Genomic DNA, 24,553 nt, shown 5'->3' on the forward strand with positions numbered 1-24,553 from the left:
GAGGTCAGGGCGGTTTCCGTGGGAACGCCTTTTCCAGGAACTTATTGTATCGTTTTTAGTAAACATGTTTTTACTAAACATTGTCTACAGCTGCCTACTCCCAGGCAGAAGGGGAAGTGGGTCTCTGCTCAAGGTCTGGTGTTCCCACAGCCTAGTACAGATGCCATTGTGTGAAGCTGTGAAGTTGAAGCCTGAATTGCCTTGGAGAACTCAACATGTTAGAGATGTCAGAATCATGGGATACCTACCAAGGAGATCTGCTAACAGGGGGTGAAACCAACCCATGAGAAGGAAGTGTGTTGCAGTCAAACAAAGCTGAACAGAGTTGAGATCTGAAGAGTGATTTGACATCAGACATGGAGATGCAGAGTTTGGAGTTTGCCCAGCTGATTTCCCATGTTGCTTTTGTCTGGCATTTCCTTGCTATGCTCCCCTCCCTGCATTTTGGAATGGTAATGTATATCCTGTTTCATTATATGTTGGAAGTATGTGATTGCTTTTTGATTACAGATTGCCATCTGTCTCAGAAGAGACTTTGGATTTTGAAAGTTTGAGACTGTGATAGACTATGGGGACTTTTGAAGTTGGACTGAATGCATTTTTTTTTGCACTATATGCACTATATGACTATAAACCTTTGGAGGCCAGGGGGTGGAATGTGCTGGTTTGAAAGGGAGTAGAACTATTACAAGGTGTGGTCTTATTGTAGGAAGTGCATCACTGTGGGGGCGGGCTTGGATGTCTCTTTTGCCCAACCTTGAACTTCTTGTTGCCTGTCAGATGTTGCACTCTCAGCTCCAGGACCATGTCTGATCACATGCCACCATGCTCCCCGTCATGATGATAATGGACAGAACTATAACTGCACTGTGGCCACTACCTCAGTTAAATGTTTTCTTTGTAAGAGTTGCTGTGGTCCAGGGTTGGAGAGATGGCTCAGCAGTTAAGAGCCCTGGCTGCTCTTCCGGAGGCTATGAGTTCAATTTCCTGCAACCACATGGTAGCTCACAACCATCTATACTGAGATCTGGTGCCCTCTTCTGGCTTGCAGATTACATGCAGGCAGAACATTATAATAATGAAGTCCTGCCCACCACATCTCTAGAGACCTGGGGCCAGACCAAACAATCCAGCATTTGCTGCCATTAGAGCCTTAGCACGCCACCCACTGGAAGAGGTGATTGCTGGGCCTTCTCCTGTCTCACCTCCCCACCTCATTGGATGCCCTTGAACCAGGCACATAGAACCATCCCTCTCACCGAATCCCCACAGACCTGGCAGCAAACAAACCATCCAGCACCTGATGCCATTGGAGCCTTGGCATGGCACCCACTGGGAGAGGTCCCACCTGTACCCACTGGAAGAAGAGATGGGAAGATGGCAGTATAAGAACACATCCAGCTGGGTGTTGGTGTTGCACACTTTTAATCCCAGCACTCGGGAGGCAGAGGCAGGTGGCTCTCTGTGAGTTCAAGGCCAGCCTGGTCTACAGAGCGAGTTCCCTGACAGCCTGCAAAACAATACAGAGAAACCCTGTCTTGAAAAACAACAACAGCAACAAAAAACAAACAAACAAGCAAAAAAAGAGCACATCCAGCCTGCCTTCTGGTGCCTTGTTCAGAGCTTCCGGTGGTCTGGGGACTGCACACTGGGGAACCCATCCCTGCAGTCCAGCCCATTCAGTGATTGCCACCGTTCTGGTCCTGCCTCCACCCATGGGAGGAGGTAAGCTTGGGCATATTTCCAGTCTGCCTTTTGAAGCTTGGGGCCTGCACAAGGACGGGGATGTGGGGGGGGGGGAACAACACCATCTCAGCAGAACAGCCCATCCAGGGTCAGCCAACTTCCCAGTACTAGTCCTGCCTCCACCCACAGGAAGAGGAGAGCCATGTGAGTATTGGGCCTGCTTGCACTCACCAGAAGAGAATCTTGGACCTGTACCCACCAGGAGAAGAAGAGACCCCACCTGCATCCACTGGAAGAAGGGATGGGAAGAAAACAATATAAAAGCACATTCAATAACAGAAAAAACAATATGACACCACCAGAGTCTAGGGACTCTACACCACCAAGACCAGAGCATCCCAACGCAGATGAAGCAGAAGAGAATGACCTTAAAAACAACTTCATAAAAATGATAGAGGCCCTCAAAGAGGATATGAGAAAATCCCTTAAAGAAATGGAAGAAAAAGCAAACCAAAACAATACAAGAAATCAACAAATCTTTCATAAAGAAAAACAAACAAACAAACAAACAGATGAAGAGAACAGTTCAAGACCTGACCTGAAAACTGAAATAGAGACAATAAACAACACACACACTGAGGGAATGCTGGAAATCAAAAAGGCTGGATAAACTATCAGGAACTACAGATGCAAGTATAACCAACAGACTACAAGAGATGGAAGAGAGAAATTCAGGTGTTGAAAACACACTAGGAGAAATAGATTCATCGGCCAAAGAAAATCTTAACTCCAGCAAATCACTAACACAAAATATCCAGGAAATATGGGACACTGTGAAAAGACCAAACTAAGAATAATAGGTATAGAAGAAGGTGAAGAAACCCACATCAAAGGTACAGAAAACATACTCAACAAAATCATATAAAACTTTCCCAACCTAAAGAAAGACATGCCAATGAAAGTACAAGAAGCTTATAGAACACCAAACAGAGTGGACCACAAAAAAGTTCCCTCACACATAATAATCAAAACCCCAAACATACAGAATAAAGAAAGAATATTAAGAGCAGCAAAGGAAAAAAGGCCAAGCAACATATAAGACAAACCTATCAGAATTACACCTGACTTCTCCATGGAAACTCTGAAAGCCAGACGGTACTGGATAGCTATTCTACCAACACTAAGAGACCATGGATACCAGTCCAGAGAATACTATAGCCAGCAAAGCTTTCAGTCACTGTAGATGGAGAAAACAAGATAGTCCTTGACAAAACCAGATTTAAGCGATACATATCCACTAATCCATCCCTACAGAAATTTCTGGAATGAAAACTCCAACCCAAGGAAGTTAACTACACCCACAAAAACAGAGGCGATAGATGATCCCACTTTACCAATAGCCAAAATAAAAAAGGAGTGGAAATTCACACACAATACCACCAACAACAACAAATCCAAAACAAACAAGAATGAACAATCAATTGTCGTTAATATCCATCAATTTATTAATAGTTTTAACTCGCCTATAAAAAAACACAGGCAAAAATAATGGATACGAAGACAGAATTGATCCTTCTTCTTCATACAAGAAACAAGCCTCTACTTCAAAGATAGATGGTACCTCAGTTAAGGGTTGGGAAAAGATTTTCCAGTCAAATGCACCGAAGAAACAAGTGGGTATAGCAATCCTATCTAACAAATTAGACTTCAAATTAAAAACAATCAAAAGAGATGAAGGAGGTAATTTTATGTTTGTCATAGGAGAAATCCATCAAGATGAAGTCTCAATTCTGAACATCTATGCCCCAAATACAAAGACATCCACATTCAGAAAAGAAACATTACTAAAACTCAAATCACAAATAAAACCTTACACACTTATAATGGGAGACTTCAACACCTCACTCTCACCATTAGACAGGATCACCACAGAGAAACTTAAGAAACAAAGGAACTAATGTAAGTTATGACCCAATTGGGCTTAACAGACATCTATAGAACATATCATCCAAACACAAAAGAATATACCTTCTTCTCAGCACCACATGGAACCTTCTCTAAAATCGACCACATACTCGGCAATATATCAAACCTCAACAGGTACAAAAAATCAGAATAACCCCCTGTATCTTTTGTTTTGTTTTGTTTTGTTTTTTGTTGGTTTTTCGAGACAGGGTTTCTCTGTGGCTTTGGAGGCTGTCCTGGAACTAACTCTTGTAGACCAGGCTGGCCTTGAACTCACAGAGATCCACCTGCCTCTGCCTCCCAAGTGCTGGGATTAAAGGCAACCCCCTGTATCTTATCAGACCACCATGCTTTAAAGTTAGAATTAAACAACAACACAAATTGCAGAAAACCTACAAACTCATGGAAATTGAACAATGCGCAATTGCACCATTCCTGGGTCAAGGAAGAAACAAAAAAAGAAACTAAAGACTTCCTAGAAGTCAATGAGAATGAAGACACGATACACATAAACTTACGGGACACTTTGAAAGCAGTCCTAAGAGGAAAGTTCATAGCACTAAGTGCCCACATGAAGAAACTAGAGAACGATCACACTAGAGAATTAATAGCACAGCTGAAATCTCTAGAACAAAAAGAAGCAAACTCACCCTGGAGGAGCAGACACCAGGAAATAATCAAACTGAGGGCTGAAATCAATAAAGTAGAAACAAAGAAAACAATATAAAGAATCAATATAACGAAGAGTTGGTTCTTCGAGAAAAATCAACAAGGTAGGCAAACTAACCAAAAGTCAGAGAGTGAACATGCAAATTAACAAAATCAGAAATGAAAAGGGGGTCATAACAAAGGACACTGAGGAAATCCAGAGAATCATCAGGTCATACTTTGAAATTCTGTACTCTACAAAATTTGAAAATCTAAAGGAAATGGACAATTTTATGGATTGACATCACTTACCAAAATTACATCAATAACACATAAGCAATTTAAATAGACCTATAACCCCTAATGAAATAGAAACAGTCATCAAAAGTCTCCCAACCAAAAAAAAAAAAAGAGCCCAGGGCCAGATGGTTTCAGTGCAGAAATTCAATGAACACCTAATACCAATTCTCCTCAAAGTATTCCACACAAAAGAATCAGAAGGGTCATTGCCAAACTCTTTTTATAAGGCTTCAATAACCTTGGTACCCAAGCCACACAAAAACACAACTAAGAATGTGAACTATAGACCAATATCCCTCATAAACATTGATGCAAAAATACTCAATAAAATACTGGCAAATGGAATCCAAGAAGACATCAGAAAAATCATCCACCATAATCAAGTAGGCTTCATCCCAGGGATGCAGGGATGGTTCAACATATGATAATCAATGTAATCTACCATATAAACAATCTGAAAAAGAAAAAACACATGATCATCTCACTAGTTGCTGTAAAAACCTTCCACAAAACTCAGCACCCCTTCATGATAAAGGTCTTGGAGAGATCAGGGATAACAGGAACATAATCTAAATATAATAAAGACAATGTACAGCAAACATCAAACTAAACGGAGAGAATCTCAATGTGATTCCTCTAAAATCAGAAACAAGATAAGGCTGTCCACTCTCTTCATATCTCTTCAATATTGTACCTGAAGTTCTTCCTAGAGGAATAGTACATCAAAAAGAGATCAAATTGGAAAAGAAGTCAAACTTTCACTATTTACAGATGATATGATAGTTTACATAACTGACTTGAAGAATTCTACCAGGGAACTCCTACAGCTGATAAACACCTTCAGCAAAGTGGCAGCATACAAGATTAACTAAAAAAATCAGTAGCCCTACTATATATAGACAATAAAAGGGCTGAGAAAAAAATCAGAGAAACATTACCCTTTACAATTGCAACAAACAACATAAAATACTTTGGGGGTAATGCTAACCAAACAAGTTAAAGACCTGTATGATGAGAACTTTGAGTCTTTAAAGAAAGAAATTAAAGACGATACCAGAAAATGGAAAGATGTCCCATGTTCTTGGATAGGTAGCATCAACATAGCAAAAATGGCAAACTTGCCAAAAGCAATCTACAAATTCAAATCCCATCAAAATCCAAGCATAATTCTTCACAGACCTTGAAAGAGCAATACTCAACTTTATCTGGAAAAACAAAAGACCCAGGATAGCCAAAATAACAAAGTACAATAAAGGAACTTCCAGAGGCATGACCATCCCTGACTTCAAGCTCTATTATAGAGCTGTAGTCCTGAAAACAGCTTGGTATTGGCACAAAAACAGTCAGGTGGACCAATGGAATTGAATTGAAGACCCCAATATTGACCCACACACCTATGAACACCTGATCTTTGACAAATGAGCTAAAACTATACAATGGAAAAAAGAAAGTATCTTCAACAAATGATGTTGTCATAACTTAATGGAGACATGTAGAAGATTGCAGATAGATCCATATCTATCCCCATGCACAAGACTTAAGTCCAAATGGATCAAAGACCTCAACATAAATCTAGTCACACTGAACCTCTTAGAAAAGAAAGTGGGAGGTACCCTTGAACAAATTGGCACAGAAGACCACTTCTTGAACATAATGCCAGCAGTACAGACACTGAGATTGACAATTAATAGATGAGACCTCCCGAAACTGAGAAGCTTCTGTAAGGCAAAGGACACAGTCAACAAGACAAAATGGCAGACCACAGAATGGGGAAAGATCTTCACCAACCCCACATCAGACAGAGGGATGATTTCCAAGATATACAAAGAACTCAAGAAGCTAGTCACCAAAATACCAATTGAAAAGTGGGGTACAGAACTAAACAGAGAATTCTCAATAGAGGTCTCTAAAATGGCTGAGAGACACTTAAGGAATTGCTCAACATCCTTATCCATTAGGGAAATGCAAATCAAAACAACTCTGATATATCATCTTAAACCTGTTAGAATGGCTAAAATCAAAATACAAACAACAGTTTATACTGGGGAGGATGTGGAAAAGGAGGAATGCTTCTCCATTGCTGGTGGGGTGCAAACTTATGCAGTCACTTTGGAAATCAGTTTGGTGGTTTCTCAGGATAATGGGAATCAGTCTACCACAAGATCCAGCAATTCCACTCTTAGGCATATACCCAAATGATATACACATTCATACCAGAAGGACATCTGTTCAACTATGTTCATAGCAGCATTATTTACAATAGCCAGAACCTGGAAGCAACCTAGATGCCCCTCAACTGAAGAATCTATAAAGAAAATGTGGTACATTTACATAATGGAGTACTACTCAGTGGAAAAAAATGGAATCTTGAAATTTGCACTCAAATGGATGAAACTAGAAGAAACCATCCTAAGTGAGGTAAACTAGTCACAGAAAGACAAACATGGTATGTCCTCACCCATACATATGGATATTAGACATAGAGAAAAGGATTACAAGTCTACAATCTATACCTCCAGTGAAGCTAGGAAACAAGGAGGACTGTAAGAGAGACACACAGAGACACCTGTGAAACGGAAAGAGACAAGAACCCTTGAACAAATGGGGAGAATGGGGCGATGTGGAGGGAGGTAGGAGAAAGAGGAGGGGAGAAGAGGAGGGGGAAGGAGAACATGAGGGATCAGGAAGACTGAGTGGGGAGAGGAATAGAGGAGAGCAAGAAAAGAGACACATCAATAGAGGGAGCCACTATAGGTTTAAAGAGAAATCTGACACTAGGGAATTATACAGAGTTCCACAAGGATGACCCCAACTAGGATCCTAAGCATAGTGGAGAGGCTACCTTAAATGCCCTTTCCCTATAATGAGAATGATGAGTACCTTATGTGCCATCCTAGAGCCTTCATCCAGTAGCTGATGGAAGTAGAAACAGAGATCCACAGCCAAGCATTGATTCAAACTCCTGGAATCCAATTTCAGAGAGGGAGGAGTGACAAACAAAGGGGTCAAGACCGTGCTGGAAAAACCCACAGAAACAGCTGACCTGAGCAAGTGGGAACTCATGAACCCCAGTCTGACAACTGGGGAATAACATAGGACCAAACCAGCCCCCCTGAATGTGGGTGTCATCTAGGAGCACTGGGCAGTCTATGGGGCCTCTGGCAGTGGAACCAGGATGCATCCCTAGTGCACAAACAGACTTTGAGAGCCCATTTCCCATGAAGGGATACTCTCTTAGTCTAGATATAAAGGGGAGGACCTAGGCCCTGCCCCAAATGATTTGACAGATTTTGATGATCCTTCATAAAAGGCCTCGCCCTCCCTGGGGAGTGGATGGGGGATGGGATGGGGTCGTCAGAGAGGAGGATAGGAGGGAGAGGGAACTGGGACTGATATGTAAAATAAGAAAATTAAAAAAGAACACATTCAGCAATATTAAAGAACAATATGACACCACCAGAAAGTAGGGGTTCCACACCAGCAGATTAAAAATGACCTTAAAAACAACTTATGAAGGTAATATAGACCCTTAAAGAGGAAATGATAAAATCCCTTAAAGAAATGGAAGAAAATACAAATAAAAATGCAAGAAATCAACAAATCTTTTAAGGAAAGCCAAGAAAAAACAAACAGATGAAGGAAACAATTCAAACAGTTCAAGATTTGAAAACTGAAATAGAGGCAATAAAGAAAACACAAACCGAGGGAATGCTGGATATAGAAAATCTGGGTAAACTATCAGGAACTACAGACATAAGCATAACCAACAGAACACAAGAAATGGAAGACAGAATCTCAGTTTTTGAAGAGGCACTAGAGGAAATAGATTCATCAACCAAAGAAAATGTTTAGTCCAACAATTCTTTAACACAAAATATTCAGGAAATAAGGAAAAACCATGAAAAGACCCAACCTAAGAATAATAGGTATAGAAGAAAGGAAAGAAGCACAGCTGAAATGTGCAGAAAACATAGTCAACAAAATCATAGAATAAAACCTTCACAGCCTAAAGAAAGACATGCTTATGAAAATAAAAGAAGCTTACAGAAGACCAAATAGACTGGACCAAAACAAAAGTGAAAACACCAAACATATAGAATAAAGACAGACCATTAACAAGTGCGAAGGAAAAAGGCCAAGTAACATATAATGGCAGGCCTATCAGAATTACACCGGACTTCTCAGTGGAAACTCTGAAAGACAGAAGGTCCTGGATAGATGTTCTTCAAACACTAAGAGATCACGAATGCCATTCCAGACTACTATACCCAGCAAAGCTTTCAATCACTATAGATGGAGAAAACAAGATATTCCATGACAAAACCAGATTTAAACAATACATATCCACAAATCTAGCCCTACAGAAAGTACTGGAAGGAAAACTCCAACCCAATGAAGCTAGCTACACTCACAAAAACATAGGCAATAGATAATCCCACATTACCAAAATCCAAAAGGGGAGAGAGGAACACATACATAATACCACCAACAACAACAAATCCAAAACTGACAAGAATCAACAATGGTCATTAATATTCCTTAATATCAATGGTCTTAATTTGCCTATAAAAAGACACAGACTAACAGAATAGATACAAATACAGAATCCATCCTTCTTCTGCATACAAGAAACACACCTCACCTTCAAAGACAGATGTTATCTCAGAGTTAAGAGTTGGGAAAAGATTTTCCAATCAAATGGACCAAAGAAACAAGCAGGTGTAGCTATCCTAATATCTAACAAACTAGGCTTCAAACTAAAATTAATCAAAAAAATGAAGAAGGTCATTTCATATTCCTCACAGGAAAAATCCATCAAGGTGAAGTCCCAATTCTGAACATCAATGCCCCAAATACAAAGGCACCCACATTTGTAAAAGAAACATTACTAAAATTCAAATCACACATGAAACACGACACACTTATATTGTGAGACTTCAATACCCCACTCTCACCAATGGAGAGGTCCACCAGACAGAAACTTAACAAAGAAATAAAGGAACTAACAGAAGTTATGACTCAATTGGTTTTAACAGACATCTGTAGACCATTCCATCCAAACACAAAAGAATATACCTTCTTCTCAGAGTGACATGGAACCTTCTCTAAAACTGACCACATATTTAGCAACAAAGCAAACCTCAACAGATACAAAAAATTGGAATAACCCCCTATACATTATTAAATCACAATGGTTTAAAGTTAGAATTCAACAACAACACAAATTGCAGAAAACCTACAGATTTAATGGAAATTGAACAATGCTCAATTGCATCACTCGTGGGTCAAGGAAGAAATAAGAAAGATTTCCTAGAATTCAATGAAAATGAAGGCACAACATACCCAAACTTATGGGACACTTTGATAGCGGTGCTAAGAGGAAAGTTCATAGCACTAAGTGCCCACATGAAGAAACTAGAGAATAGTCACACTAGAGAATTAACAGCACAGCTAAAAGCTCTAGAACAAAAAGAAACAAACTCACCCTGGAGGAAATAATCAAATTGAGAGCTGAAATCAATAAAGTAGAAACAAAGAAAACAATATAAAGAATCAATATAACGAAGAGTTGGTTCTTTGAGAAAAATCAACAAGGTAGGCAAACTTTTATCCAAAAGTCAGAGAGTGAACATGCAAATTAACAAAATCAGAAATGAAAAGGGGGTCATAACAAAGGACACTGAGGAAATCCAGAGAATCATCAGGTCATACTTTGAAAACCTGTAGCCCACAAAATTCGAAAATTTAAAGGAAATGGACAATTATCTGGATAGATATCACTTACCAAAATTAAATCAAGAACAGACAAGCATTTAATAACCTATAACCCCTGATGAAATAGAAGCAGTCATCAAAAGATTCCCAACTGAAAAAAAAAGCCCAGGGCTAGATGGTTTCAGGGCAGAGTTCTACCAGAATTTCAAAGAAGAGCTAATACTAATACTCTTCAAATTGTTCCACCGAATAGAATCAGAGCTCTTTCTATGAGGCTACAATTACCTTGGTACCCAAACCACACAAATACACAACTAAGAAAGAGAACTGCAGACCAATCTTTCTCATGACCATTGATGCAAAAATCCTCAACAAAATACTGGCAAATCGAATCCAAGAACACATCAGAAAAGTCATCCACCACGATCATTTAGGCTTCATCCTAGAGATTCAGGGATGGTTCGACATACAAAAATCTGTCAATGTAATCCACCATATAAACAAACTGAAAAAGAAAAACCACACGATCCTCTCATTAAATGCTGAAAAAGTGTTTGACAAAATCTAACACCCCTTCATGATAAAGGTCTTGGAGAGATCAGGGATAACAGGAACATACCTAAGCATGATAAAGGCAATATACAGCAAACCAACAACCAACATAAAACTAAATGGAGAGAAATTCAATGTGATTCCTCTAAAATCAGGAACAAGACAAGGCTGTCCATATCTTTTCAATATTGTACTTGAAGTTCTAGATAGAGTAATAAGATAACAAATGGAGATCAAAGGGATATAAATTGGAAAAGAAGAAGTCAAACTTTCACTCTTTGTAGATGATATAATAGTGTATATAAGTGACCCAAAAAATTTCTACCAGGGAACTCCTACAGCTGATAAACACCTTCAGTAAAATGACAGGATACAAGATTAACTCAAAAAAAGCAGTAGCCCTACTATATATAAATGATAAATGGACTGAGAAAGAAATCAGAGAAACATGACCCTTCACAATAGCCACAAACAACAAAATATCTTGGAGTAACTCCAACCAAACAAGTTAAAGACCTGTATGACAAGAACTTTACGTCTTTAAAGAAAAAAATTATAGAAGATATCAGAAAATGGAAAGATCTCCCATGCTCTTAGATAGGTGGGATTAACATAGTAAAAATGGCAATCTTACCAAAAGCAATCTACAAATTCAGTACAATCCCCATCAAAATCCCAGCACAATTCTTCACAGACCTTGAAAGAGCAATATTCAACTTCATATGGAAAAGCAAAAAAAAACTAAAAAAACAAAAAAAAAACCAGAATAGCCCAAACAACCAAGTACAATAAAGGAACTTCTGGAGGCATCACTATCCCTGACTTCAAGCTCTATTATAGAGCTATAGTCCTGAAAACAGCTTGGTTTTCAGGCACAAAAACAGACAGGTAGACCAATTCAGTCGAATTGAAGACCCTGATATTAATCCACACTCCTATGAACACCTGATTTTCAACAAAGAATGTGTAATTATATAATGGAAAAAGGAAAGCATCTTCAACAAATGATATTGTCATAACTGGATGCTGACATGTAGAGGACTGCAGATAGATCCATATCTATCCCGTGCACAAAACTTGAGTCCAAATGGATCAAAGACCTCTACATAAATTCAGTCACACTGAATCTCTTAGCAGAAAAAGTTGGCAGTACCCTTAAGCAAAGTGGCACAGGAGACTGATTCCTGAACATAACACCAGTAGCACAGACACTGAGATTGACAATTAATAAATGGGACCTCCTGAAACTGAAAAGCTTTTGTAAGACAAAGGACACAGTCAACAAGACAAATGGCAGACCTCAGAATGGAAAAAGATCTTCACCAACCCCACATCAGACAGAGGGCTGATCTCCAAATATACAAAGAACTCAAGAAGTTAGTCACCAAAACACAAAATAATCCAATTGAAAAGTGGGGTACAGATCTAAATAGAGAATTCTCAATAGAGGTCTCTAAAATGGCTGAGAGACACTTAAGAAATTGCTCAACATCCTTGGCCATCAGGAAAATGCAAATCAAAACAACTCTGCGATACCACCTTATACCTGTCAGAATGGCTAAAATAAAATAAAATAAAACCACCAATGCTGGAGAGGATGTGGAAAAGGGGGGATGCTCCTCATTGCTGGTGGCAGTGCAAACTTATGCAGCCACTTTGGGAATCAGTATGGCGGTTTCTCAGGAAAATGGGAATCAGTGTATCTCAAGATCCAGCAATTCCATTCTTAGGATGCACATTCATACCAGAAGGACATCTGTTCAACTATGTTCATAGTAGCATTATTTGTAATAGCCAGAATCTGGAAGCAACCTAGATGCCCCTCAACTGAAGAATGGATAAAGAAAATGTGGTATATTTATACAATGGAGTACTATTGGGTGGCGGGAGATAACAATAAAATCTTGAAATTTGCAGGCAAATGGATGGAACTGGACGAAACCATTCTGAGTGAGGTAACCCAGTCACAGAAAGAAAAACAATATGTACTCTCTAATAAGTGGATATTACACATAGAACAACCAGCCTACAGTCCACAACCCCAGAGAAGCTAGGAAATGAGGAGGACCTGAAAAGGGTCATACATGGTCCCCTTGAGAAGGGGATAAGGGACAAGATCTCCTGAGCAAATTGGGAGCATGGGGGAGTGGGAGGAGGTAGGAGAAAGAGGAGGGTGGAAGGGGAGGGGGGAGAAGAACATGAAGGATCAGGAAGGTCAAGTTGGGGGAAGAATAGAGAAGGAGAGGAAGAAAAGAGATACCTTAATAGAGGAGCCATTATAGGTTTAGACAGAAATTCGGCACTAGGGAAATGCCCAGGAATCCACAAGGATGACCCCAACTAAGAATCTAAGCAGTAATGGAGAGGCTACCTTAAACGCCCTTCCCCTATAATGAGATTGATGACTACCTTGAATGCCATCCTAGAGTCTTCACCCAGTGGCTGATGGAAGCGGAAGCAGAGATTCACAGCTAAACACTGAGTCAAATTCCTGGAATCCAGTTGTAGAAAGGAAGGAGGGATGAAAAAATGGCCTCAGATCATGCTGGGGAAACCCACAGAATCAGCTGACCTGAGCAGGTGGGAGCTCACAGACCCCAGTCTGACAGCTGGGGAACCAGCATAAGACCAAACTAGGCCCCCTGAATGTGGGTGCCAGTTGGGGGACTGGGCAGTCTATGGGGCTTCTGGTAGTGGAACCAATATTCATCCTTAGTCTATAAATGGGCTTTGAATGCCATTATAGAGTCTTCACTCAGTGGCTGATGGAAGCAGATTCCCCCATGGAGGGATGCTCTCTCAGCCTAGATAACACGGGGGAGGGCATAGGTCCTGCCCCAAATAATGCAAGAGACTTTGATGATTCCCCATGGGAGGCCTCACCTTCCTGGGGAGTGGATAGGGGGTGGGAAGGGGCTTCATGGGGAGAATGGGAGGACAGGAGGGATAGGGAACTAGGATTGATATGTAAAATAAGATTTATTTAAATTTAAATAAAACTTAAAAAGAAATCAACATGAGGAGTGTTGCTGTAAGCATGTAGTGGGTGGAAAGACAGGGATGCCCCAAACCCTACAGGAAACAGGAGAGTTTTCTCAGCAACGGACGCTCCCTGGTGCTGTTTGAGAATCCCTGTCCAAGGGTTTTCAAGGCTTTGTCATCATGCTGTACAGATAGGATGCCAGTGAAGCTCGTGCCAGCTGTCCAAGTGAAGGCATGTGTGAGGCAGGCACTGAGGCATACTTCTGGGAGAGGAACACTCCATCAGTTAGATGTGGTGCATAATTGTGCGTTGGACTGGAGAGACGAGGTAGAATAGAAATATGGCAGTCACAGAGATGGTGAGTTTCTGTGGTGCATAGCTGCCTCCTCTTCGCTGGAAGTTTGTCCTTGCAATATTCAGGACTAGACCAATGTCTTAGGTATGATAGGCCAGTGCTATACCACTAAGCTGCATCCCCAACTCTGTGTGTAATGATTTTTAATTGTTAGACCAATGTCTTAGGAATTATAGGCAAGTGCTCTACCACTAAGCTGCATCCCCAACTCTGTGTGTAATGATTTTTAATCGTTTTTTTCCGGTTGACTCTGAACTCACTCTGCACTCCAGTCTGGCCTTGAGGTCCTATTCCTCTGTTCTAGCCTCCTGAGTCATTGGTATTCCGGGTTCAGCTCTATTTGTTGCAATTTATGATATATTGAACTACTCTCTTTTACAGACTTATTTGAAATATATTTCTTGATTGCCTGTTGTTTGCCATATAAATCTCTATAATTTACTTATAGACCTAACCCTATAGAACAGTTCTGCCTCCATAGAATTCCAGTCTCCTTCTACAAGGAAAGGCTGGTCCAGTTTTGCAGGCTCATATGATGGATTAATCTGGTGAGAAGGAAAATTTTATTTTTTATTAATTTATCATGCATACAGTGTTCTGCCTGCATGCCAGAAGAGGGAACTAGATCCTATTATAAATGGTTGTGAGCCACCATGTGGTTGCTGGGAATTGAACTCATAGCCTCTGTAAGAGGAACCAGTGCTCTTAACCTCTGAGTCATCTCTCCAGCCTAAAAAGGAAAATGTTATAATAAGGCTTGGTTTTGACAGTGATCTAGGATTTGTAGTGTTAATCAAGGAAGAATGTACTTGTGAATATTTTCATAATTAAAAATTAATAAAACCAAACGTTAAGTTGAGAAAACAATAGTTATCTGTGCTTTTAAATGTGAACACACTTTGCTTTTGTTACAATTTTCTGCTACATTTTCCTAACATATTACCATTAAAAAAATCGAACATGTGGAACAGTTAAATGCTTATACAATGAACACAAAACTCCCATCTATATTCCACAATTAATATTTTCCTCTATTCTCACCTTATCACATATCCTTGCCTCTACCTGTATTCGTTACTTTTCCATTGCTGTGATAAAATACCAAGGCAACTTGGAGAAGCAAGAGTTTCTTTGGACTTACTGTTCCCAACTGGTCAGAGTCTGTGATGGTGGGGAAGCATGGCAGTTGGAGGCAGGACCTGGCAGCTGAGAGCACACATCTTGAACTGAAAGTACAAAGCAGACAGCAAACAGGAAGGGGCATGGGAATTTATGAAAGCTGACCCCAGTGACACATATCCTCCAGCAAACCACACCCCCTAGACCTCCTCCCCAAACATTTCCACCAGCTGGAAACAAAATATTCAAACATGGAAGCCATAGGAATATTTTCATCCAACCCTACACTACTAAAGCACTCAGACCAAAGGCAACTTGTGAAGGAAAGGGTTTATTTTATCTTACACTTCCAGAGCATGGCAAAAACCATGGATGAATGCAGTTTGTAGGCTTATGTTCTGGCTCATATCTCCATGGTTTTCTTATATTGTCCAAGACTGCCTGCAGAGGAAGTGGACCTGCTGGTCCTATATGAATGAAGAGAATCAAGACAATACTTTTAGGGTTTCTATTGCTGTCTTAGTGTTTCACTTGCTGCGAAGAGACGCCATGACCACAGCAATTCTTGTAAAGGAAAACATTTAATTGGGACTAGCTTACAGTTCAGAGGTTTAGTCCATTATTGCCACGGCAGGTGGCAATGGCAGCATGAAGGCAGACATGGTGCTGGAGAAGTAGCTGAAAGTTCTACATCTTGATCCACAGGCAGTAGAAGCAACTGTGTCAAACTGAGCATAGCTCAAGCAAAGGAGGCCTCAAAGCCCATCCCCACCATGACACACTTCCTCCAACAAGGCCATACATGTTCCAACAAAGTCACACATTCTAATGGTGCTACTCCTTATGGGGGCCATTTTCTTTCAAACTACTACACCATCATAAATATGTCTACAGATCACCATGATTAAAGATAATCTCAAGTGAGACATTCTTAAAGGTGGCTCTAGGTGTGTCAGCGTCTTAAGTTACTTTTATATTGCTATGACAAAACACCATGACCAAGGCAATTTATGAAAGAAAATATTTAATTCGGCTTACAGTTTCAACAGTTGGGGTCCGTGGTAGCGGAACAAAGGCCCACTGGCGGAACAGCAGCTGAGAACTCACATCTTGATCTGCACGTAGGAGGTGGAGAAGGAGGCAGGCTGGGAAGTGTGAGTCTTTTGAAACCCCTAAGGTCACCTGCAGGGACACACCTCCGTGTTGTAGGTCTTTCTTCCTGAGATGAGCTTTGGAGGTCATGGCTTGTGATCATAAAAATCTTGCTGAAGTCACAAGTCGCCCTGCAGGTAATAGTAGCCCACATCCTCCAAGTTCCTTCCTCCTTCACTTCCTTCTCCTCCATTTCCTCCTCCTTTCTCACCACTTCCTCCACCTCTTTTCCTTTTTTTCTTTGGTCTGGGACCCCAGGCCATGGGGTGATACCACCCACATTCAGGGTGTTCTCTCCTAAGTTGAATCTCTCTGGAAGGTCCCGATGGCATGTTCAAAGGTTTGTCTCTTCTGTGATTTCAAAGCTGATGATCAAAATCAATGGTCACAGTGGCCTTCCTGAATAAATGCTTATGTCTTCAGGCCTTGTGAGCAGGGAGTGCAGCAGGGCATTCAGCCACATGCTCTCTTGAGACCGGAAGCTTCAGCTCCTCTTCTCGGGAGCCCTAATTCTTGTCTCCAAATGGCCTTGATAAGGAAGGCTCATGTCCCATTCCAGAAGAAAAGAATATTGGAAAGGTACAAGGCCATCTCCTCAGAAGGCCTTGAACTTATTTGGAAGGAGTTGCCTTTGAGTGGCACTGCCCCTGGCTTGGGGCTCTGGGTTGTGTCAGAGTAGAGAAAGCTGTCTGAGGACTGGACATGCATGGCTTTATTCTTTCTCTGCTCTTGAATGTGATGTTACTAGCTACTTTGATTTCCTGCCTTGACATCTCTGCCATGATGGATTAGTGCCTGAAATTGTGGGTGAAAAAAACCCTTCCTCCTCTAACTTGCTGGTGTCAGGATATTTTATGACAACAGAAATGAAACTAGAACACTTAGTAACTCATATGTTAAACATGGTGGAAAACACCTGAGAGGAAGGTCACAGGTGGCCGTGAGTGTCACAGGAGGGAGCTAGGGAGTGACTGGGCACCTCCACACTCCCCAGAACCAAGACTTCAAATGAATAATTAAATTATTGTGAGTAAGCTGTGTTCCAGCCATCCTTTCTAAGTGTCCCAATTGTAAAGTTCCATCTGATCTTCACAATGGCTCTGTGGGGTAGGGGCTATGGTCATCTCCATTTTCCAGATTAAGGAAATGGAAGGCCAGAAGTGAATGATTCTTCCAAGATCACAGGGAGAAAGATTAATTCTGCTGGACCCCAGACAGAGGCTCCTAACTCCCTGATTCTAGCTGGAGAGACACTGGGGGACCAGGTAGGAAGACAGGTCAATAGATTATACAGCAACAGAAAGTCACACAGTAGCATAAAGTGTTATCTAATTAATCTCAATCAATGAAAAACCAGGAGTCAGATATTGGGGTAAAGACCTGGAATATCATAGAACCAGGAGCAGCCACCAGTCACTTCCTCCATGTCTCCTTCCTCCATCCAAAAGGGCTAGGATCCCGTCTCCACCCTACCTTGTCACTTCCTGTCTCTACCTCCCGAGTGTTGGGATTCAAGGTGTGAGCCACCACCACCTGGCTTCTATGGTTAACTAGTGACTAGCTCTACCCTCTGATAACTAGGCAAGCTTTATTTGTCAGAACACTCTGTCAATTCTAGTGTTTATATTATTATCCTTCTGTGGTGTTTGATGGACTTGACGACAGATAGTAATAACTATAGTTTTCCTTAGTTATGATAAAAGATAAGCTACATATAAGACTTTAGACTTCCAAAGATAAGATAGATGATACTTTCTTAAAATCTTACTAAATGTTAATAGACAAAATATTATAACTATAGCTCTTTCTTGATAAGTTGCTTGATAATTTGACTGTATTAAAGTTAAAACCTTTCTTTTTATTTAGACAGAAAAGAAGAGATGATGGGGGAAGTCCTATGTATGTTCTTATGTTATTGGTTATTGAATAAAGCACTGTTGGCCAATAGGGAAGAAAGATAGGTGGGAGTAGGAGTCGAGAAGGATTCTGGTAAAGAGAGAGATAGGCAGTCACAATGTAGGAAGCCAGAGGAGTAAGAGTTCCAGACCCTGTTCTCCAGTAAGCAAAGACCATGTGGAAATATTCAGATTAGCAATTATGTGTTAAATACTTAAGTCAGAACTATCCAATAAGAAATTATAGCAAACAGCCAACAGCTTATAATTAATATAGTGTCCCATGTGTTATTTGGGGCTTCAGACAGCTTGGCAGGGCCAAGGCGGCTGGCGAGAAGACAACTCGTTACAGAACACAAACAAAATATCACAGGAGAAAGCAAGCAAGCAGGGAAAGGGAGAGTTGAAAGTTAGAGTCTGAGACTGGCAGGACAGCTATTTTAAGCAGTGTTGTATCCTTTCAAGCCCGTGGTACTGGTTATAGGTGGTCATCAAACACATCGTGCTTCTCAACACTCACGTCTGTTTATTCCAAACATAAAAAGGTTTGGGCAAAGATAGGGCAGTTAAATAAATAACAGGTTAGTTACACAAATAGCAAGCTAGTTACATAAATAACTTTGTAGTAAAGTAAGTTATTGAGTAGTTAACTGGGTAGTTAGTGAGTAACAAGTTAACTACCTAAACCAAGTAGTTAAATAACAACAAAGTCACAACCACCTATGACTCCAGCTCCAAGGGGATCTTATGCCTTCTTCTAGCCTCCAAGGACACAAATAAAATTAAGGGCTATGTGTGGTAGTGCACACCTTTAGACCCAGAACTCAGGTGTGTGTGTGTGTGTGTGTGTGTGTGCACGCATGCGTGTGTGGGGTGTCTCCCTTAGCCACTATTACCCATCATTTTAAAAAACCTTTCTAAATTATTATTTTATATGTATGGTTGTGTACATATTATCGTATATGTATGAGCGCGTGTCTGTGCACCTCATGCATGCAGTGCCTGTTGGGGCCAGAAGAGGGCATTGGCTCACCCAGGACTGGAGTTAAGATGACTCTGAGCCACCATATGGGTGCTAAGAATGGAACCCAGGTTTTCTGGAAGAAAATCTCAAGTGCTTAACTGCTGAACCGTCTCTCTCTAGCTTTTTTTTTTAAGATAGAGTTTCTCATGGAACCTAAAACTTGCTGATTTGGCAAGATTGGCTGACCAGCAATCCCCCACGGATCCTCTTGTCTCTTTCTCCCAAGCACAGGGTGCATGTTCAGCACCCAACTTGTTGCTATGTGTTCTGGGAGAACAAATTCAGGTCTTCATGCTTTTACAGCAAGCAATTTGCTGACTGAGCCATTTCCAGCTCCACTGTTTATAGTTTTGAAGAGTATGGGATACTTACCATTGAGTTTTCCACATCCTGGATTTTAAATAATTTCCTTATGAATCATTGTTACGGTTTGAATGGGAAATGCTGTTCACAGGCTTGTACATTTGTTTCTGTTTGGATCAGGGTCTCTATATAGCCCTGGTTGTCCCAGAACTCTCTATGTAGACCAGGCTGGCCTCAAACTCACTGAGTGCTGGGACTGAAGGTAGGTGTCACTGCCACCTGGCTTCATGTGTTGAATGCATGGTCACCAGCTATTATTAGTGCTATTTTGTGAGGTTTTGGGAACTTTAGGAGGTGACACCTAGCTGAAAGATAAAGGAGCTTTCTGCCTCCTGGTCTCTTCCTGTCTCCTTTCTGCTCCCTACCTACCATGCAGTGAACACTTCTCCTGCCATATGCTTCAATTAGTGATTGCTCTGCTAAACCTCATAGACCAAACATCCATGGCCTGAACCTTCTGAGATGTCAAGCTAAGGAGAACTGTTTCTCGAGTGTGTCCTTATATAAGACATTCTACTGCAGGGAGAACAAAAGTAAATAAGTAAAGAATTTATCTTCTCCTCCCCCCCCACCGCCAGTGATGTGGGGATCCAACCCAGCCCTCCCACATGGGAGGCGATGCTTAAGTTGATCCCAAGACATTTGTCTTGCTTTTCTGTCACTCGTCCCGGTAACTCTGAGTTAAAGTGGGTTAACTTAGTTGATACTGTATAAATTAAACCATATATACACACCTCACATACTTTGATTGTACTCACCCCACTACCAATGCCCTCTCCTGCCTTCACCTCCCCTTAGTACCCTTTCTCTTCCGAAATAGTTTTTCTACTTTCAGATTGTATGCTTTTTTAGTTCTAGATGCTGCCCATGAGAAAATATGTAATATTTGTCTTTCTGGATCTGGCTTATTTCATTTAACATTATGAGCTCTGGTTCTATTCACGTCCTTGAAATGTATTTTTTTCTTTACAGTTGAATAAAAATCCCATTTCATTTAGATGCTATGCTTTCTTATCTGTTCATTTGTAGACAAGATGCCTAGGTAGATTCTGTAGCTTGGATTTTGTGAACAGTGCTGAAGTAAATGTTGTGGGTGTCTCTGCTGCATACTTAGATGCCTGTGTACCCAAAACTGACATAGCTAGATCAAAATCTGAAACTTACAATGATTTATTTTTTATGTATTTAAGATGTTTTGCCTGCATTTATATCTGTGCACCACGTGAGTGCCTGATACCTGAGTAGGTTAGAAGAGGGCATTGGATCCCCTGGGACTGGAGTTACAGACAGTTGTGAGCTGCCACATGGGTGCTGAGAATCAAACCCAGGTTGACTGCAAGAGCAACAAGTGTCTTAATCACTGGGCCATCTCTCCAGCCCCCCAAATTTGAAATTTTTGATCACCAACATAATGTGTAAGTATAAAATTCCACACCTGACCTCATGTGACATTAGAGTATATGTTAAAAATACAGTTATAGAATATACAATCTTGGGACTCGAGATATGGCTTAGTGGTTAAGAGCACTGGCTGCTCTTTCGGATCCAGGTTTGGTTCCCAGCACCCACATGACAGCTCACAACCACCCATGACTCTAGTTTCAGAGGTTCTGACATCCTCTTATGACTTCTTCTGGCACCAGGCACTCATTTTTACACCACACACACACACACACACACACACACACACACACACACACACACACACGAGGCAAGCACACCTAGAAAATAAAAATAAACCTTTAAAGCAGATTATAGTCTGATAAATCCTTAGGAATTACATCCACTCAAAATTTCCCAGCTCATTGTCACCTGCAGTCACATACTTAAAATTAAAGGTAGAAAATCAAAAGATAGCCAGATGTAACTGCAGAATTTGAGAGGCAGGGAGACCGCCACAAGTTCAAGGCCAACCTTGACTACAGAATAAGTCTGGCAGTGCCCTATGTCAATAAAAGAATGCCACGATGACCTCTCTTGTAAGAGCTGTGCTGTGCCTGCATCTGAGGGAGGCCTCAGTGTCACCATTTTTACTCCAAGGAAGGCAAAACAAAGATCAAAGGTCCTGTAGCTGCCAGAGCAAGGACTAGACTACAGAGTCTTCCGACTGTCAGGTTGGTTCTGGAACTGGCTGGTTTGGCCTGGAGAGATGGTTCTTACAGAGCACTCAAGTTTGATCCCAGCATTCACATCCAACAAAGTCCAGCTCCAGGGCATTCAACACCCTCTCCTGGTCCCTATGGGTCCCCTCACACACATGGCAATAAGTAAACCATTAAACTACTGTTTCGTTCTATACCCCATTATGTAAACCAGAGCACCAAGGCTTAGAGATGTTTAGGAAGTTAGTCAAGCTTGTGAAGAGGCAAAATGAATGGGCTGTCTCTACTATTTCCCATTGTCCTCTGAGGGTCATAAATATTAGTCAAAGGGAGGACACACTTAAAGGAAGTAGATATTGGCTCCTGCCTACAGAGGAATGTGTGTGCTCCACTAACTGAAAAACAATTGGGACCCATAATGGTAATCATTTCTGCTGGCCACCTTCCTGGAGATTCTAGGCTTGCAAAAAAAGAAACCAGAGTGTTGATTAAGAATGAGGGGCATTATTTTATTTAGTACACAGTAGCTGAATGGGGGTGGGTGCTAGTACAGCCCCATCCTCGGTGTGGGGAACAAAGCAAGGGGCTTAAAATCTGAGTCCCGGGTTCAATTCCAGAACGATTTTGGAGTCCTGTCAGTGGGTATGAGGGGAGGTACCAGGCAGCTTCTTGGCCAAGTAAGGACTGACTTGAGGTAGGCTTTTCCAGGCAAGTTCTAGGAACCCGTACCGGGCAATACCCACAGATTGGACAGTATCCACATTGTTCTGCCCGGAGAGGGGTATCACATTCCAGAATTTAAAGGAACCTGCCGGGGCATGGGAGCCACCGCAAAACAGACGGCAGAACAGCCGCTCCCCGGGCACTAGCTCCAAGGCCTTCAGAGTCTCTTCGGAGACGAACTCTTGGGACTGAGGCTCTTTTGCTAGTAGCAGGTCCTGCAGCAGCCTCTGGATTCGGGGGGACTGAAGCTGGTAGAGGTCCATGAGCTGGTAAAACTTTTCCGTCCAAGTAGCCATGTCTTTGGCATACCGCTGCTGTAGCATCCGCAAAACATGGTAGAGCGCCACAAACGTCTCCCAGGGAGGTAGCGCTTCTTTTTTTTCCGAGACAGGCTTTATCTTCTCCAATTTGGCCAATGTGGGATACTTGCCTTTTCTCTTCAAAGTCTTGAGTTCATTTTGAAACATTAGGGCCAAAGTTTGTCTGTCTACAGACACATGCGCCCCTGTGAGAATGTCTCTTTGGGCGGGATGAAAGTGTCGCATCTCAATGTATTTGAGGGATTCTGATAACTGCTGCATACGGGCACGTCTGTGTGGCTCATCCAGAAGTTGCCAGTGTTCAGCCTTTGAGTCTGTAGTCCTACTGGGGACTGATGGTGACATTGGTCCAGGGATGGGCACTCTCTTCCTTGCCATGGAAAATATGGGGCTCTCTACCCTTGCCCTTGAGTCTGGGAAATCCTTGAACATCAAGGTGAGGGGTTTTCTATCCACAAAGGAATGGGCAGTTCCAAGATCATCCCTTCTGGTCAGATAAGAGAGATCCCAGCTGAAGGTGTCTGGGGTTTGAGTTCGGGTGGCTGAAATGACCATTGGTTCAGGGACAGAGGATGGTGTCTGCCACCCCTCTGCTTTTCTTTTAATCGGAGGGATCACTTTCAAGTGCCGGGGACTGAAAATGTCTTGCCGGCGGCGTTGGGATAGATTGGTTTGGTTTACATCTAGGTGCTGAACGATGGCCTTCAGTTTGGAAAGATGTATCCCCTCCCAGTAACTGTCGGAACACAAGTCTTGGACGAGTTGGTGCAGTCGGTGGAAACTATCCCTGGAAAGCTGTTCTCCTGCTTCCAGCCTTCCCAGGGCATCCGTTACCCAGGCCTCGTCGGCGGTACTTACTCCTGCATAGGCTGGGCTTTTATATCTTCCAGTAAACTTTTCAGGAGAAGAGGCGGGGGCAGGAGGTATAACCTGGTCCTTAGTGTCTTCCAGTGGAACCAGCCAACTCGGCTTTTGTGGTTGTAGGGTAATGGGTGATTCCAACTGTGGTCTCTGGGGTCGTCCTGTGATTTGAGTCTCTAGGCCAGTTCCTGTGGCATGTAAAAAACCCTTCCTGTCTTTCTCCAAGACAGCAGTCTCTTGCCGTCTGGATGAACTTGTGGGGAGTACCTCAAGAAATTGATTTTCCCTTCTTCCTTTCAGCTCTCTCAGGAAGGTTTTCTCTTTTCCTCTCAGGGGTGCCCGCCGTGGCGTTTCTAAGTGACTTTTGTCCTTGAATCTAGAATATCTCTCTCCATCAAACAAGCCCTCTTTCTTAAAAAGAATTTTCCGTCCAACTATACCCACCTTTTTCTCTGCAAGATCTTCAACCTCTCTCCGTCGTTTGGGTAAGGCTGCTTTGGATTTCAACAGTCTTTGCTTTTTTAAAAGCATTGTGTCTTTATGTCTCCTCTTTTGCTCCTTCATCCTCTCCTTTTTCTTCTCTCCCCTTTTCTTCTCTTTCTTCTCCTTCTCTTCCTCCTGTTCACTCAGGCTCTCATCTTCACTGAAACTCAATTCCTCTTCACTGGAACTTACATCACTCGGACTTTCCTCACTGGGGCTTACATCACTCGGGCTTTCCTCACTGGGGCTTACATCACTCGGGCTTTCCTCCCTCAGGCTCTCTTCTTCCACACCAAGGAGCCCCTTC

The 24,553-nt window shown here is 41.8% G+C and overlaps 1 protein-coding gene across 1 annotated transcript in view; it reads right to left on the reverse strand.

The window, feature by feature from the left end:
* Positions 1 to 16,357: 16,357 nt before the first annotated feature.
* The window catches only part of LOC121135461 (trichohyalin-like), a 10,676-nt gene continuing 2,480 nt past the window's right edge, over positions 16,358 to 24,553 (reverse strand). Inside the window, exons 4-6 of the mRNA XM_040734245.1 lie at positions 22,701 to 22,896; positions 16,628 to 16,721; positions 16,358 to 16,403 (exon numbers count right to left, since the gene is read on the reverse strand). Coding sequence (XP_040590179.1) covers positions 16,358 to 16,403; positions 16,628 to 16,721; positions 22,701 to 22,896 — 336 coding nt within the window. The remainder of the gene's footprint in view (positions 16,404 to 16,627; positions 16,722 to 22,700; positions 22,897 to 24,553) is intronic.

This window comes from Mesocricetus auratus, unplaced genomic scaffold, assembly GCF_017639785.1.
Source record: "Mesocricetus auratus isolate SY011 unplaced genomic scaffold, BCM_Maur_2.0 Super-Scaffold_100038, whole genome shotgun sequence".
In the NCBI taxonomy this organism is placed as follows: Eukaryota; Metazoa; Chordata; class Mammalia; order Rodentia; family Cricetidae; genus Mesocricetus; species Mesocricetus auratus.